At 39.3% G+C, this 19,082-nt stretch overlaps 1 protein-coding gene and 1 long non-coding RNA gene across 3 annotated transcripts; both read right to left on the minus strand.

Annotated features, from left to right (window-relative positions):
- Positions 8,850 to 9,626, minus strand: LOC109843841. The gene has a single exon (XM_020412805.1). It carries the CDS (start codon positions 9,622 to 9,624, stop codon positions 8,935 to 8,937), a length of 690 nt encoding a protein of 229 aa, XP_020268394.1. The 5' UTR covers positions 9,625 to 9,626; the 3' UTR covers positions 8,850 to 8,934.
- Positions 17,909 to 18,925, minus strand: LOC109843850. Of its 2 annotated transcripts, none has more exons than XR_002247814.1 (3): positions 18,546 to 18,914; positions 18,217 to 18,406; positions 17,909 to 17,976 (listed from the first exon to the last, which is right to left on the minus strand). It is a non-coding gene; the product is annotated as an uncharacterized LOC109843850 (long non-coding RNA). The 2 variants fall into 2 exon arrangements; XR_002247812.1 differs by having other exon boundaries at positions 17,910 to 17,976; positions 18,064 to 18,406; positions 18,546 to 18,925.

Below are 19,082 nucleotides of genomic sequence, written 5' to 3' on the forward strand. Positions count from 1 at the left end.
GGTCATCCAGGGTACCCAAACCAAATCCTAGATATCTTTCATCTCTTGACTATTTATTATTGACAGATAGCGGTGAGCCGGAGTGCTATGAAGAGACAAAGAAAATGAGTGAATCTCAGCAGTGGGAGCATGCGATGCAGGAGGAGATGGATTCTCTACTCACTAATGAGACATGGGAGTTATCCCAGCTACCTACACAGAAGAAGACCTTACATAACAAATAGGTCTACCGGGTTAATCAAGAGAGTGATGGAAGCAAGAGATTCAAGGCCAGATTAGTAGTGAAGGGGTTTCAACAGCGGAAAGGAGTGGACTATACGGAGATATTTTCCACTGTTGTGAAGCTCACAACCATCAGAGTGGTATTGAGTTTGGTGGCTGCAGAAGACCTCTTTATTGAGCAGTTAGATGTGAAGACTGCCTTTCTTCATGGTGACTTGGATGAAGAAATTTACATGAAGTAGCCTGTTGGCTTAATTGAAGAAGGAAATGAAGAGATGGTGTGCAAGCTCAAGAAGAGTTTATATATTTTGAAACAGGCTCCGAGACAGTGGTATAAGAAGTTTGATAACTTCATGCAGAACAATGGCTACAGAAGATGCAATTCGGATCATTGCTGTTTTTTCAAAAGGTTCGAGTCCAGCTTTATTATTTTGTTATTATATGTTGATGACATGTTGGTAGTAAGACCATGTTTAGAGGAGATAAACAGTTTGAAGAAACAGCTAGCAAAGGAGTTTGCAATGAAGGATCTGGGTGCAGCGAAGCAGATTCTAGGGATGCGAATCAGTAGGGATGAAGCTGAAGGGACATTGAGATTGAGCCAAGCTGAATACATTGAGAAGGTACTTCAGAGGTTCAACATGCATAATGCTAAAGTTGTTAGCACACCCATTAGAAGTCAGTTCAAGCTATCTGAGGAGCAATCGCCTAAGACATATGCAAATAGAGAGCATATGAGCAGGGTGTCATATTCTTCGGCCATTGGGAGTCTCATGTACGCGATGGTTTGCACGAGGCCGGACATCGCCCATGTAGTGGGAGTTGTGAGCAGATTTGCAAGCAATCCAGGGAAGCAGCATTGGGAGGCCGTGAAGTGGATAATGCGGTACTTGAGAGGGACAACGAACAAGTCATTATGTTTCAGGAGGAAGGAGTTGGTGCTGCAGGGATACGTGGATGCGGACTTCGCCGGTGATCATGATACGAGATGAAGCACCACGTGGTATGTTTATACCTTAGCGTCGACAGCAGTGAGCTGGGTCTCACTTCTGTAGAAGATTGTGACTTTGTCTACAACCGAGGCTGAGTATGTCACGGTGACTGAAGCAAGCAAGGAGATGATCTGGTTGAACGGATGCTTGGAAGAGTTGGATCTAGCAAGGGAGAGGAGTTCTTTATTGTGATAGCCAGAACGCTATATATCTTGCCAAGAATCCAGTATATCATGCCAGAACGAAGCACACACTAGGGGAAAATCCAGCATCGCTGACGGCAACTTCGCTGACGAGAGATTCCCGTCAGCGATGTTTATATCGCTGACGGGTATTCCCGTCAGCGAAGTTGCCGTCACAGATAACTTTCGCCCGTCGGCGATGTTATTATTGCCGACGGGAGAGAAACATCGCTGACGGGTATCCCGTCAGCGATGTTTGAGTTATATTTCATGCGATCGATCAAGCCCGCTTTCGTTCCCAAATTACAAAACCCTAAATTCTGTAAGCGCCGCCGCCGTCGACGACCTTCTGGCAGCTCCGACTCGCCGCCCTCGACTCCCACTTCACACGCCGACGCCGTCGCCATTACCCTCGCGGCTGCCCTAGATCGCGAACTCCGATCACATGCGTACCTCTCTCGCTCCTCCTCTCTGACTTCACCGCCCGTGCGCCGACTCCCCGGAACCCGAACCCCATCAGCTCTCGCCGGAGCTCGCCGCGGCACCGCCCCCGCTGAACTCGCAGAGGTATTAATGTCTCAAAATTTTGGGTATTGTTATAATTTTTTGTAAATTTTTTGTAATTTTAGGTGTTGTTGTAAAATTTTAGGTATTGTTGTAAATTTTTAGGTATTTTTGTTGTAATTTTTTGTAAATTTTTAGGTATTTTAGGTATTGTTGTAAATTTTTAGGGATTTTTGTAAATTTCTTTGATGTAATTTTAGGTATTGTTGTAAATTATTAAATTAGCCAATAATAATGATACAATAATCCTCTCGCTGTTTAGTTAAGCATATATATACACAATAAACAATTTTTATAACTCACCTTAGAACATGGATTTTGCGAATATGGGTTCCCAATTTAATAAAAAATTCGGTTTCGCATACATCTATGTATACACTTGTGTTATTATGTAAGCATTTATCTTCCACTACGTATTAAAAAAAAGGGAAAAAAGAGCCACCACTAGCTATGTGAAATATAAGGGAGAACCATTAATATTTATGTGGGTGTACATGTCAAGTTTATTTTTAGATATTAACCTTGTAAATACTTATATTTCTCCCTCAACTTGTGATTGTTACATTTGATTATGAGTTCTACAACTAAAGGAGGGTTTTCCAATAACACTTAAACTTAAGGAGGTTTTCTTATATTTTGAAATATAAGGGGGTTTCTTGACAGTTGTCCAAAGTTAAAGGAGGGTTTATGTTATTTAGCCTTAGCAATACAGATACTTCCATCACAAGCTAGTGCACTCTTAGTAATGGTCCTAATCTTCCAAAGTTTTTGATATTCATGTGATAATAGGGCGCAGAAACCTCTCTTATATTCCTTTTTTAAATTATTTTGTTGTAATTTTAGGTTTTGTTGTTGTTTCTGATCTGATATTTGATTTCTTGCAATTGCAGTGCAGGAGATCCAAGCGGGTCTTACGTTTTTTGGATTGCAGTGCAAGAGATCCAAGCGGTAATTTCTTGTCCTTTTTTGATTCTTCAGTTCAAAATTGGGTTTTCTGATATTTTGAAAATTAAGGGGGGTTATCAGAAGTCGTTACCCCTAGTTTCCCGTCTAATATTATTGGATGTGAGTCTCTTCTGATATAAACTCACGCAATTCTAGTTGAATATGAAAATACTTTTTACATCTAAAGAGAATAATGTGATTTATGTTAGGAGTATGCTCTACATGCAATAATTATTAGATCTGTCCGGGGAGGATTCCCCTTCTCGTACAGGTTAGGAATACAGTAGTGTATCGTCTATCTTTGTAAACTTTACGCATTTTTATTCCCATAAAATTTTGATAACACGTCCCGCATTGTTCTCCGTGTACAATAAGCGTATGTTGTTTTGCGTATAGATCTGTCCGGGGAGGATTCCCCTTCTCGTACAGGTTAGGAATACAGTAGTGTATCGTCTATCTTTGTAAACTTTACGCATTTTTATTCCCATAAAATTTTGATAACACGTCCCGCATTGTTCTCCGTGTACAATAAGCGTATGTTGTTTTGCGTTTCGATTTATAATCGATCTATTATCGATGATTGATACGCATTATAACATCCGCACAGTGTACTCGGAGAACAGCGGGTAGGTGCTGCCGAAATTTTTAAGAAGTAAAAACGCATAAAGATGATGAAGGTAGTTGTAGACACTACTATATTCCTAATGGGATAGGTCCATTTCCTATGACAGCCGTTAAATTGTCTTATTTCAAATATTTAATATCATACAGATGAGGATAGTTCCCGACAAATCATGGATCGATATTCCTCGTATTGATAGATGGAGGGATAGTCGATATAAAGATGGAATAAGTCAATTCATACAATACGCGTTGGCAGACCCACGAAAGTTAAATAGTGATGTCGTGTATTGTCCCTACTGTTGGTGTAAAAATAGGGCGTTGGTGGATAAAAGTGATTTACAAAAACACTTAATATCCGGATTTCATGAGGAGTACAAATATTGGACGTTTCATGGGGAAGGATGCCTTGAAGAAATGGAACTGATGGCGGATACCGGTACGTCCGGTGGGAGAATAGATGATACGAGAATAGATGATACACATACGATGCTCACGGATATGTTAACAGTTCCTAATATAGATCAATCTGAAGATGCCGAGGATGCTGACGAGTCAGGTTAGGAGTATGCTCTACATGCAATAATTATTAGATCTGTCCGGGGAGGATTCCCCTTCTCGTACAGGTTAGGAATACAGTAGTGTATCGTCTATCTTTGTAAACTTTACGCATTTTTATTCCCATAAAATTTTGATAACACGTCCCGCATTGTTCTCCGTGTACAATAAGCGTATGTTGTTTTGCGTTTCGATTTATAATCTATCTATTATCGATGATTGATACGCATTATAACATCCGCACAGTGTACTCGGAGAACAGCGGGTAGGTGCTGCCGAAATTTTTAAGAAGTAAAAACGCATAAAGATGATGAAGGTAGTTGTAGACACTACTATATTCCTAATGGGATAGGTCCATTTCCTATGACAGCCGTTAAAGTCTCTTATTGAAAATATGAGCGTTAGATTTTACTCCCACATAATTTATGTTCTGGTAATTTTTCCTCCGAGATTATTATAATTTGAATTTTTGATGCGTTACTAATAAAAATTCACATTACCTAATTATGCTTAATATCATACAGATGAGGATAGTTCCCGACAAATCATGGATCGATATTCCTCGTATTGATAGATGGAGGGATAGTCGATATAAAGATGGAATAAGTCAATTCATACAATACGCGTTGGCAGACCCACGAAAGTTAAATAGTGAAAGTCAATTCATACAATTCTGTAGGACAACGGTATAAAGTCTTTTAATATTCTATATATATTCTCTCCGCTTCTTAGAATATTTGATAAATAAAACTAATAAATATATTTTTAAATCTCAGAACGCTCCCTTTATCCCACTACCAGAACTGCACAGGAGAACGATGGTTCAATTTAAGAAGGGGTACGATGACGATGAGACTAAGAAACAAAAGCTAGAATTGGCCAAGAAAATGCAGGTTAACTAATTATCTTATTAGCACTTAACACCCTTCTTCACATGTACTTTTATGTTGCACAAAACACCCTTCACATGTACTTTTATTTTACTTGTTCAGGTAAATATCTTTTATTTTTGAAAAGCTAATTCATAAATTTATTTTTTTGACTTCTAGGAAGCTCTGGAAAACACATATTCTGAGGTTGTTGCACAGAGCCAAGAGCCCCTGACTAGAGAGCAGAATTATAATGTGAGCCATTTAGTTTGTGGACTTCCTAAAAAAGGGAGGACCAGGTGGATGGGAGTTGGAGCTCAGAGGGTGTCTACACAATTCCAGTCTTCGCCGATTTCAACACCATCGACTATGCCCTCGGGGCCCTCTTATCGGGGCCCTCTTACATGCCGCAGGAGGATTGCCCTCAGCAGGCGATGCAGCTTGTTTCCTCTGTAATGAATATTTTAGATGGTCAGATTTCCGAGGAGATGTGGGAGGATATTCAAGAGGAGCTTATGCGAGTGATCCAGCCTACTGCTACTTTTGCGATGGTTTCTAGGCAAATAATGAAATCTTGTAGAAGGCGGGTTCCTACTCGGGTGCAAAGCCAGATTATGAACTTCTTGGCCACTCAAAAGGCATTTACTGGTAGTGGAGAGAGTAGCAGACAGGTATACTTATTATATATGTAAAACATGATTACACACAATATTATGTGATTCTAAATTTAAATTATTTTGTTGTTAGATTGGAGATGATACTATTGGGAGCACGAGTCGTAGGGATGGATCCGCCAGTGGAAACGCGGACGATGACATGGATAGGGCGGATGACCTATCTTAGTGAGTTATATCCTAAACCCGTGTTTGTATATTGGAGATTATGATATGCGTGTATGGTCTATTGTGGAAAATTTTGTGGATTTAGAACTTATGATATGTGTGTACAGGTTTGTTATGGGATTTTTTGTGGATTTAGAACTTAAGATATGCGTGAAGCACAAATCGAGGATGTCTGGTTTTTCCAAGGGCCTACTCATTCTGCCTAGATGTTAAGACAGGTGGAAGCGGCATCAATAGACTTAACTAATGTTGGTGTTCTAAGACATTGCATATCTTATGAATTTTAACCTTTTCTGTTTCTGAGTGGGATAAGTGGAGAATTAGCAATATCTCATTGGAAGCACTCATTTTGATGCCAATTCATTCATTTCATTCTTTATTTCTTAGCTCAGAACCTTTACAATGGATGATATATCAAGTAATTTGAGTTGTTATTTGTCTTCTGTCTTTCTTGAAGTAGTTTATATATAGGGAATCCTGATCTTTTGCTTTGCTACTTTGTTCTTGTGAACCATCATAGTTATGTTACATCCACAACTGATTTTACTCTTGGTTCCAGGTTCCCAGTGACCAAAAGCTGTCATCTCTTTATCTTCTTGACAGTATCGTGTTTGTATATTGTGGATTTAGAATCTATGATATATGTATTGTTTGTTGTGAAATTTATTATTATGGATTTGGAACTTATCGTGAAAAGTGAATGTATATATTTCGATTGTTTGTGAAAATTGATTGGATGAGAGGATTAATTGGGAAAATTTGGATTGTGTTCATTGCGAGATGTTTTGGAATGCGTATATTTGTATGTATCGTGAAAGTGAATGTATATATTTCGATTGTTTGTGAAAATTGTTTGGATGAGAGGTTTAATTGGGAAAATTGATTGTATGTACAGGGAACTGAGTATATCTCAACAGATTTTTTTTTAGCTGCTGATATTTATCGCTGACGGGCTTCCCGTCAGCGAAAGCTATCGCTGACGAGAAGCCCGTCAGCGATGTAAATAACATAATTGACGAGAAGCCCGTCAGCGAAAACTATCGCTGACGGGAAGATCCCGTCAGCATCCGTGTGTTCACCAACGACGATCTGTCGTCAGTTACATATGTCACTGACGGGATCCCCGTCAGCGATAGAGAAACATCGCTGACGGGAATCCCGTCAGCGATGTTTCATTATCACTGACGGCCTTTGCCGTCACCACTTATGCCGTCAGTAATATATATTACTGACGGCTCCCCGTCAGCGATAGTTTTTCCCTGACGGGACTATCGCTGACGGCATATCCTTGACGGGTTGCCGTCAAGAATACATATTACCGACGGGATTTTGGGCATCGCTGACGGGAAAGCCCGTCAGCGATACATGATTTTCCACTAGTGACATCGACGTCAAATACCATTTTATACGCTTGCTAGTTAAAGACGGAAAGTTGCATTTGATAAAGATTTTGGGGAGTCAAAATCCGGTGGACATGTTGACGAAGACAGTCACCATTGAAAAACTGGAGTTGTGCGCAACTTCAGTTAGCCTTCACGAGTAGAAGACGAAGGCGGAGCCACACTACGAGGATCGGCGAGATCGTCGGGATGTTGATGATTGAAGAATGGATTTTCAAGTAGGAGAAGATGCTTGTGAAGAAGGCGGAGTTCGGGAGAACTCATTGATGGTGGTTTAACCTCCATGTGGGAGATTGTTGGTCTTGAGAGTGGAGACCCAAACCTAAAATCAAAATCAACAATCGCATGAAAAATTCAAGACAAGCCATGAGTGTGGTCCGTGCCACACCAGTGTGTGACAGAATCTGCCCTGTCTGCTATGGGTGTGGTCTGCGCCACATCAGGGTGTGGCAGAATCTGCCATGTCTACCATTGGTATGGTCTGCACCATGGGTGTGGTCTGCGCCACACCAGGGTGTGGTAGAATCTGTCTTGTCTGCTATGGGTGTGGTCTGCGCCACACCAGGGTGTGACAGAGTCTGTCCTGTCTGCCATGGGTGTGGTCTGCATCACACCAGGGTGTGACAGACTCGTTTTAGAATCCTAATCTATTTGAGATTGTGTTTTGTTATAAATAGAAACACGTCCCTTTAGGATTTAAGAGGGAAAAAGAGCACAAAAAAAGAGGGTTTTAAGGGCACTTTGAGATTAGAAATCTTAGAGAGAGAGGCCAATTGCAAGCATTGTAATCTTCTTCAAGTAATCAAAGAATTGTGTGGTGTGGCTCCCGAGGACATAGGCACGTTGCCGAACCTCGTTAAATCTGGTGTGTTCTTTCTTGTTTACTTTCCTACAAGTTTTTATCTTTGATTTGTGGTGAATTTCTTTCTTGCTCAACTCTCAAACACAAAATCCGGAAGGGTACAGATTTGATTTGATTATTTCGAATCCCCAACAGTAATTAAGTCCATTTTTTTGCATATCCTTCCTCTTCTACAGCTGCTGCAATAGTTTCGTTTTGAAACTCCGGCCATGTGCAAACCAGCAGGTGTACAGAGCCTATACATTAGCGGTTCTGTTCATTGAGTTTCCCTAATTCAATTGTTTTTTGTGAAAATTGCATATTGCGATTAATAATTTAGAGGTAATTGTTTAGTATATCATCTTGCGTGTAGTCATTTAGGGCTCTGTTTAATTACCGGTTTCTCCGTGCATGGTATCATCTTGCGAGATTCATCCCGCAAACCTCAGAGCTGCACGCGCACGTCTTCAATTCCCAGTATGACATAAAACTATCTTGCCAATTAATGGTTTTTACTCCTTAATTTTATGGCTGATGTTGGTATGGGTCAATGGAAAATCTCTTCTTCGTTTGTAGGAAATATAAGAAATTAAGCTTTTACGATCTTTCTTTTTCTGATTGGGCTTGTTTTACTGCTTCTTTCTGATATTATTGCTACAAACATTTTGGCTTTGCTTCGCCTACTCAGGTCGTTATTTAAGAACACAAACATTTACGTATCTTGCCCAAATTTAACCGCAGCTATTACATCGATCTTTTGCACTGAAAAATCGACAGAAAATTTTATGAAGAGGAATTAAGTAGACGGGGGGATAATGTGTTCACCTCACTTATTTATTTATCATATAAAACCTAGTAGATACGGGTGATATCACGTACAGTGCCCTGATTACCATGATCATTGTTTACCATAATAGGCCTTGTAATCACTCCACAGCTGATCGACACCCTTGCCGAGCAACTGCATGAAGAAATCATCACTATACCCATCCCTCATCTTGGCGTTAAGCTGCGCCACAAAACCACTGCTAAGCACACTACCGCAGTAATCAAGAAACCTGGCAGTAACATCATACCCCTGATCCCATTTCTGCCCCTCCCCAGGCTTCACCCAGTGAGACGGTACATAATTCGCCTTTAGCCTCACGTAATCCGCTATCCCTTCGATCAAACCCCCTGGTGCCTTCCCTTGCCCGTCCCACTGCCACACGTGCGTCATCTCGTGGTACAGGACGCCCGTGATCTCTCCCTTCACGTCGCCGGAGTAGCCAGCGATGTAATCTGAGCTCACGTGGATCTCATCGTTGGAAGTGTAAGCGACTCCGTTGAAGCTGTTGACGATGAGGGTTACGTGGTCCACGCTCTTTCGCTCTGAATCAACGTTCTGGTTGAAGATAGTCCATATGAAGCTGGTGGAGTCAGAGAGGACTCCGCTCGTGTAACTGACGCCTATCTGGTTGTTGAATATGTCTCCACCAGGAGTCCCGGCAGCATTGTTGATGACAGAGTATTGAACTGCAGCAGAAGTGCTGATTGCTGCTGCTGCAGCGGCGATGAGAGAAGAAAGAAGAAGCTTTACTAGGCTCATTATTAATGGATTTGAAAAGGTCAAAGTAAAGTACTCTTATGTTTTGTTTGGGAGTTTACTAAGGTAAGGGACGGACAGTTAAATAATGGAAATGAAAGGTTGGGAATGGAAGTGAAAAGATAATATAACGTTTGGGAGTTTAGTGAGGGGAACAGAAGTATATTTGTTTTACCTTGTTTGGGAGTTCTAATAAAAGAAATGATAGGGGCACACCCTTGTACACACCACCAACCACACTCCCCCTCTATCTACAGTGCAGGGGCCCCACATGTGATTTTTTAAAAAAAAATCACATCCCCTGCACCGTAGATAGAGGGGGAGTGTGGTTGGTGGTGTGCCCAAGGGTGTGTCCGTAACACCCCTCTTCTAATAAAGAGGGGAAGCAAAGTGAATATGCATACAGTTACATAAATACTCTTACATATGTGACAGAAGTATATGTTAGCCATTGATTTTAATGTCATAAGGGTATACTTGTCTTATCATATTGTAAACTTTTACATTTGTTTCAATTCCATCATTAACCCCCCTAAAATGGAGGGGAGTACAATGGAAGAAAATTTAATTCCATCCTCTAACCCTAAAAAAACTCCCAAATAGACACAATGAGTTGGGCTTTCAAGCCCAAAGAACTTGTCTGTTGACCAAGTCTTTCTAGTCGCCCGCCAAATTTGAAAGATATTAGATTAGTGGAGGAAACGATGAGTTGGGCATTCAAGGCCAAAGAAGTCTGTTGACCAATTGCAGGTCTTTCTAGTCGCCCGCCAAATTTGAATGGAGGAGACCTAAGAGCTGAGATTGCATTAAAGAAGAAAAGGATGTATGTATAGGTTTTGTTTATGTAAATCAATAGCAATATTCACGCAGATAAATTTTCTCGGGGAAAAAAATACTCATGCAGATAACAGGGTGTTGCATCTCCTGCTTTTTTTTTAAAATTAACTAACGATTTTTAGCCAGCCCTTGCTGATCAACAGTAACATAATTGCTCATTTTATATGTTTGAATGAATGTGAACCATTCACACAAGGGTAGTGACTATTATGCCCTCAACACGCGCAATATATTTTGAAGACAACACGTGAAAGCACATGCTAAACCTGTTGTGTACTTCTATTTTACAAATAAAATTTGACATAAAACAAAGTGTATTCATATAGAAGTCTCAGAGCAAAAAACTACAGTATAATAAGTTTGTTGTGCGCAACGGAAATTTCGGCAGAGTTTCTGGTGCACAATATGAGAGAAAGATCAATAAGAATTTCCGTCTCACCAAGGAAACAAGAATCTGAAGCGAATATCTCAACAAAGTGAGATATCGGCTCTTCCTCTCATCAGTTCTAGGACTGACTTATCGAGAGATCCTAAAAACTATTACAATGACCACAAACACAAATCACACAAGTTTTACGTGGTTCAGCAAACTGCCTACGTCCACGGGGTAGGGGGGAGATCTACTATTAGAGGGGAGAGAATACAACTAGGATTTATAATCTCACAATCTAAACCCTCACACAATCTCTCAAATCTTTCACAAAAAACAGCCAAAAAAAGGCCTCTATTTCTCATGTTGCACGCAGTCCAAGACCCTGCCAAAGCCTTGCACGCCGCCAAAAAGAGGCTCTGTTTTTTGCCTCTGTTGTACCTGCACCCCCTCTTCTTCACACAAAACTCTAGAACAACCTACTGGGTATTTATATGCACTGAATGGTCAATCGGGTGGATCCTAAGAAAATCCGCTGAACAAAACTTCACACGCGCTTTGATCTCTTCACGTGGTTGATTGAGAACGCTGGACTTCTCTTAGTGCTTCCTTACACGTTTTGTGGCCCCCAATTGCTTTGAAACAAATTATCTCTTCACGTGGTGACTATCTCTTCACGTGTTCCCTTTGTACTCTCCCACTATCTAACAATTCTCCACCTCGGCGAAGTTTTTCCAAAACTGAGCCGACACCAACGAATATAAATGTCCCACTTGTTGTGTTCAGGACGTCGTGAAATAATTCACGACAACGGACTCAATCCACAACAAGTCTAGAACCCAAATGAGAATGTAACCACTCTCCAAACGTCGATATCTACTCACCAAATCGATCTCACCACCATCAAAAATCTAACCCAGCTGCATCATAAAGACTGCCTACGTATCCTCTTGCCCAAGGAATCAAGCCGAATGTAGTTCACCAAATGGCCGCGAATGACCACAATCCAATAGAAGAGTTCACAACCCTTCTCCAATATCATCAATTATGCGGCTGATAGCACCTCCAATGGCCTCAAACACCTCCACCTGAGGCGAACCAATGGCCATATCCAAACTATGTTTGCCAGCTGCACTCGAATCAAAACCTAACTCATTATCTGCACCCAAATCCAAATGATCCCTAAGCTGTGTCACCTTATCTGGAATCCCAAACAATACAGTATGATCTGGAGTAATCTTCACCCAATATGGAGTAGCATCACTCTCCGCCTGCTACGATACATCTAAGGTCTGTCCAAAACTCTCCACCTACTGAGAATTAATTAGGTTCCTCATTGAAGCCTCAACCGTAGTGACACTACCAGACCAAACACCTAATTGAGTTTTACCTCCTATCATAGTAGTTGATAACTCTTTAATAGGATGACTCAAATATGTCGAAGCCTCTATCCAGAACCTCTTCTGCAAACTATTGCTTGACCACATATACCGATCCTCCTCCAGCAAGGCACGGTTCTCCAAATTTGCCACCCTATCTAGTTGTCCCAAGATTTCCTTTCCAACGAAGTGTCTCGAAATGTCGTGAGCTCGGCTCCAATACAGAAATAGGTCTATCTTGTACCTCCTATCAAAAACAGAATGGAGTACCTTCACCTTTCTGTCTATCACACACTTCTTCAATCTGTTGGATACTACTAGGACTTTCTCCAAAGGGGATTTGGTTGCAACCCAAACACGCATAGAACAGCCACCAATAAAGGAAATCAACGCCTATTACCATCCAATGATGCCCCTTTGGAAGGCCCCCAAACATCCACGTGAACTCCTCTAGAACGACCCTTAGCTCGGTGAATAGAGGTGCTAAACTTCACATTGGTCTTCTTGCTCACATCAACATGTTCACTGGACTTCAAATTGCAGGTTTTCGTACCCTCTTTCAATCTATACGAGGAATCACTACTGGAATGGCCAAGCCTCAAATGCCGCAGTCTAGTCGAATCAATAGAAGTCGTCAGTTCTCCACCTGCCACTATACCTCCAGTCAAGCATCACAATCTGAGAGTCTTTCACAATCTTGAGAACCATGTCCTCAATTCGAACATTCAGACCCTCTCTAACCAAAGCTCTAATCAAAATCAAGTTTTTCCTTAAGGAAGGAACATATCTCACATCATTTAACTCTCTAACAGTCCCGTCAAACATCTTAATGTGAATTCTTCCTATCCCAAGGATATGGTATGCATGGTTATCAGCCATGTACACCACACTACTATCCAGCTTCTCAAAACTAGAGAATCATTCCCTTCTAAGATACACATGATAGGTCGCACCACTATCCAACATCCACTCGGATTCCTCCGAATAGCTACATGTAGGACTGATAGAAAGCGAATAAATAGAAAAGTCAGAAATATTACCATCCGATACGATGTTTGCTTCTGATGGTGGTTGCTTCCCTTTTCCCTTCTGCTTATTTTTTATCCATTCGTCGAGCTTTGGGCAATCTTTCTTCCAATGACCAGTCTCCTTACACCAAGCACACTGATCTTTTCCAATTGTAGGATGTCCTACTCTAGACTGTGACTTCCAATTCTTTTGGTTTGGACCCTTCCCTCTTGCGGCCAACGCCTCTGCTACCGACTCAGTCAAAGTCTCCTTATCCTTCTTCCGAAGCTGATAATTCACCAGTACAGCAGTGACCTCACTATACGAAAGAGATGTCTTCCTATTAATCAGAGTAAGGACGAAGGTCTCATATTCCTCGTCGGGTAAGGAACTAAACAACAGTAACGCCTTATCCTCATCTTCAATCGTGATATCCACATTTACCAAATCCGTAAGAAGTTTTGTGTAGGTGTTCATGTGATCTCTAATTGGGGTTCCCTTCTTCAACTGGAAACGATAAAACCTCCTCTTCAAATGCAAGCGGTTCTCAACACTCTTTATCAGATACTTGCTTTCGAGAATCTCCTAAATCTTCTTTGCAGAAGTCTCATTCATCACATCATATTTTAGATCTTAAGTCAAACAAGACCTAATCACACCACACGCCATTCGATTCATCTTCTTCCAAACCTTTTCTTTAATATCATCTGGCTTGCCATCTAATTCTAAGGTATCCTCCAAATTCTGCGCGTTCAGCGCATCCAAAATCTCGCATCTCCATAATCCAAAATTATTTGTGTCATTAAACTTCTCCACATCTATCTTCATAGAGTGGATATTCAAACTCTGAATGGTTTTCACGCCAGAAGCATCACCCTCGATACCCGAAGCACATTCTTTCCCCGACATCTTTCTTAACGTACCAACGAACAAAGAATAGATCCAAAACTGAAAAGATAGAGTCTTTTACCAAAGGATCCTACCTTTATCACCAAACAAAGCCCTAGACGAGCTTTTAAATTGATCTACTCCTCTAAATAGCCCAAGCGTAGCCCGATCTCTGATACCACTTGTTGTGCGCAACGAAAATTTTGGCAGAGTTTCTGGTGCACAATAAGAGAGAAAGATCAATAAGAATTCTCATTTCACCAAAGAAACAAGAATCTGAAGCGAATATCTCAACAAAGTAAGATATCGGCTCTTCCTCTCATCAGTTCTAGGACTGACTTGTTGAGCGATCCTAAAAACTATTACAATTGTCACAAACACAAATCACACAAGTTTTACGTGGTTCGGCAAACTGTCTACGTCCACGGGGCAAGGAGGGGGGGAGATCTACTATTAGAGGGGAGAGAATACAACTAGGGTTTATAATCTCACAATCTAAACCCTCACACAATCTCTCAAACCTCTCACAAAAAACAGCCAAAAAAGGCCTCTATTTCTCCTGTTGCACGCAGTCCAAGACCCTGCCAAAGCCTTGCACGCCGCCAAAAAGAGCCTCTGTTTTTTGCCTTTGCTGTACCTGCACCCCCTCTTCTTCACACAAAACCCTAGAACAACCTACTGGGTATTTATATGCACTGAATGGTCAATCGGGTGGATCCTAAGAAAATCCGCTGAACAAAACTTCTCACGCTCTTTGATCTCTTCACGCGGTTGATTGAGAACGCTGGACTTCTCTTAGTGCTTCCTCACACGTTTTGTGGCCCCCACTTGCTTTGAAACAAATTATCTCTTCACGTGGTGGCTATCTCTTCATGTGTTCCCTTTGTACTCTCCCACTATCCAACAAAGTTCACTCTAATGAGTCAAAGCTCTTATTACATCAACATCAAACAACTCTAGATAACTATGGAATCTTATCATAGAGCCACTCTCTAGCAAATCCTTCTTATGTCCCAAAACTCAAAGCTATAGAGAGAGTTATCCAATTTTCATCTAAAAAAGATTTTAAAATATTGGGGAGAGCTTAAACTTAGTGAGCATATAACTTATCATTAGCGAATCAGACAAGTTTACAAAATCATCAATATTAAATACAAATAAGCTATTGTCAGAGAGAACAATTTGGAAAACAAATAATTTCGAACAAAATAAACTTTCATGAATAGCATGTGACAGTGTCATAAAAGAACATTCACAAAATTTAGAAAACAATACGAATTAGCACTAAATACTTTTAAATAATAAATAAATTTCGATCTAAAAATCACATTTATAAAACTTTCTCATATGTCACCCTAAGGCTATAAAAATTATTGTCCAGTAGCATGGGAATGCACATCAATCACTATAGTCAACTCAGGGAAGAATGTACCTACTACTACCATGTATTGCCCAAATACTACTTCACTTTTGCCAAAAAAAGCCACTTTAACATTGTCGGTACATTCAATACCATATGATAGGCTTAACAAATTACTTCATTTCATAATGGACTTCTGAAGATTTTTAACATCTAAAAATACATTCTTTTCATACACAATATTTATTACAATTGTTACTTGTATGAAAGCAATATAAATGCTAAAATATTTTGTAAACTTTTCTCATGTCAACTTTCATGAAAATAGGACATTCATGAATAAAAATAAATAAATATTTTTGTCAAATATAAACTCTTCAGAAACTTTCATATGAATGATAAATTTGTTTGACAACATATTTTCAATAAATTACCATCACATTAATTTAAATTTATCACTTAAGATAAATAAATCATAATACCAAAATCTTTTAATTTTTTTTCTTTATATGAGAACAAAGCATAACATGTCTAATCCAACTTTTATTCTACAAAACTATCATTATAACATATAATCTATACATCACTTTTGTGTCAAAACAACTAATGAGAAGAAATCTAGTTACTTTAAAAGATTTGATCACCCTTTAGAAAACCATACTCTAAGAACCCTACTCCTCGGTGAAGCCTATAAACATATGTATAAATTTTCCAGTATAAAGGATGTCAAAACTATTTCTAACGTAGAACCAATATTTCTGATTCTAACAGGGTTTCTGAAACTTTGTTTCTGTGTTTCTTTATTTAAACCAAACATTGGACCTAATAGCAACATATTCTATCCCAAGGGGCTTTAATAAATTTTCTATTTCTTCTTCTCCTTCCTCTGTTCATTGTCTGCTTTGAACCCAATTGGGTTCCGTGACTGCTGTGGCCACCTCCACTGAGAGCCTTGATCGATGATTGTTCAGAGATCATCGAATATCACCGAAACAGTCGGAGATGACGCCGGAGGCCGGAAAAGGTTTGGTTTTCTTTTGTTCCCTTAACTACATTAATCTAAAACTAAAGAAGCAAAGAAGCTTCCTGTGAGGTATCGAAACCTCGATTCATCCTCATGGTGCTACTTCTGGCCATCATTGAACCTGAAACAACTTTAAGAAGAAAAAAATTGAGATAGTTGAGAGAGAATTGAGGGAGAAGATGAACAGAGACTGGAGTTTGAGGAGAAGAACAGAGTTCTATTTTATTCCTGATATCTCATTCAGTTTACATCTTCCCCTTTATACAAACCCAATATCAAAGCTTAGAAAACAAAACGTGCACAAACAGTTTAACTAAAAAAGTAGAATCAGTTAAACTGTTGTAACTGAAACTAACTAGAACAGTATTCTCTTCCTCAGTCCACTTCGTGTATCAGCCCTGTTTCCTCAGTCGATCTACTCAGTCGGTTGATTCTTCTCCTTCAGTCGGCTGAACTCCAGTTCCTGACAATTCCCTCCCCTTACATTAGACATTGTCTCAATGTCAAATGTAGGAAACCATTTAACCAAATCTCTAACTAACTTGGAGCACCCTACAGTTAGTACCTATATCTTCTGGTATACAAGACACTGCTAAAAAATAAGGTATCCTAGACGGAATTTTCCGTCTAGGATATTCAGAATTCCGTCTAGAATGCTTATTCTAGACGGAATTCCGTCTAGAATAGGCGTCTAGGATGTTTCCGTCTAGAATACATTATTCTAGACGAAAATTCCGTCTAGAATACATTCTAGACGGAATATTCTAGACGGAATTCAAAACCGTCTAAAATACATCCTAGACGGATTATTCTAGACGGAATTTCCGTCTAGAATAATGTATTCTAGACGGAAAAAATTTCCGTCTAGAATAAGTATTCTAGACGGAAATTTCCGTCTAGAATACTTATTCTAGACGGATATTGATTTTTTATTTTTTTATTTTTTTTTTATTTTTAAAAAAACATCCTAGACGGAATTTGAGTATCCTAGACGGAATTTCCGTCTAGGATACTATGCTACAGTAGTTTTTTTTTTTTTTTTTTTTTTTTTTTTTTTTTTTTTTTTTTTTTTTTGCAGAATCTATATTAGGTGTATGTACACAATATTGAACAACAAAAAATTATATTCATATCCAACACAATCTAATTATATTTATCACATTATATTCAAATAATACATTCACCAAAATAGTAGAGAGATACATAAATTGTTTACAAACTTTTACATAAATTGAGATTCTGCATCTTCATAGCGTAAAGAGCAGGCCTACCCTTTAGAATGCATCTTCTCTAAAATAGAGATTGCTTCAATAGCAATACAAGCAACCATTTCTGTTGACATTCTGCAAAGAGAAACAGTCAAGATTACATACTTACACAAACAGTAACTTAAGAAATTCACAAAAGAGGTTCAAATACTCATGCATAGGAGTTATTATTCCAAACATCCCATACCAAACATCCCATAGACTCCCAACATATCCATCACCTATACAAATAACGGGGTGATCATAGCAACATATATATAAACATAATACGAAAGAAATCCATAACTAGGACGTTTATTATCAGTTACCATGACATAATAGTCCCCTTGGCGACCCTTGTAATAAACACGAGGTACCCCATGAAGAAAAGCCAAGGGTATTGCATAAATGAATGTACATCACATAAGTTCTGTTATTAGGCTACCAACCATAATTCAGGAAACAAGCATAAGAATGCTTACTTGTATACTTGCCACTCATAAGGTGGTCCATAATTTCAGCCTTTACTGCTTCTATGCTCGAACTTTATTGCTACCTAGCATGCACAAATGAGAATTTCCTCTATAGATAATGAAACTGTACTTACTGTATAGTAGTATGGGTCTTGGGAGCTTTTCCTATGATGCTCTTAGGCTCTTGCATTTCAGTCATCTGGCAATAGGAGAGACCAAAAATAAATGTTCAACTTATGAGCTATTTTGATACCAATATGTAGCTGAGGAAGCAAATCCATATTGAAGAATTAAAAATTTTGAACCAAAAAAAATATTAAGAAATCCGAGATTCTCACAATTCGTGAATTGCAATCGCTAGAAACAAGCTTCATCTTATTTTCTCCAGTCCCAGTTGTCCTGATGATATCTTTTGCTTCAGGCATTGTCCACATTCTGCTACCAATTTTCAGAATCATGTAAGAAATACATACATTACTGGTTACCAACAAATTAATGGTGCTTTTACTTTTTATTCCAAAGGAGATCGAATCATTAATAAAGATGAAAATAAGAAAATATTTCAAATCATCCTAAAAGAAAAAAGAATCTGCAACCATCTGCGAATGATGTTTCTATTCCAGGAGAAGGCACAATTACAATTATTAAATGAGAGAAGATAGAACTTCCATCAATGAGAAGTTATGTTGGGCTACAACACTTGTAGATATTTATAGCATGTTCCAGAAGTCCACTTTGTTCGTTCCTTAAACTTACTGCTAGCGATGTGCTGAGTATTTCCCCATAAATAATGTTCTTGCTACAGTAATTTTTTACCTTCATCTGTCGTTCAGGCTGAACTACCATTTTTAACCTCGAAAATACTGTTCATATCT

The sequence above is a fragment of the Asparagus officinalis genome, chromosome 1 (assembly GCF_001876935.1).
Source record: "Asparagus officinalis chromosome 1, Aspof.V1, whole genome shotgun sequence".
NCBI lineage: Eukaryota > Viridiplantae > Streptophyta > Magnoliopsida > Asparagales > Asparagaceae > Asparagus > Asparagus officinalis.

Coding starts and splice junctions, on each gene's coding strand:
- LOC109843841 (XM_020412805.1), bottom strand. CDS start 9,624: ATGAGCCTAGTAAAGCTTCTTCTTTCTTCTCTCATCGCCGCTGCAGCA.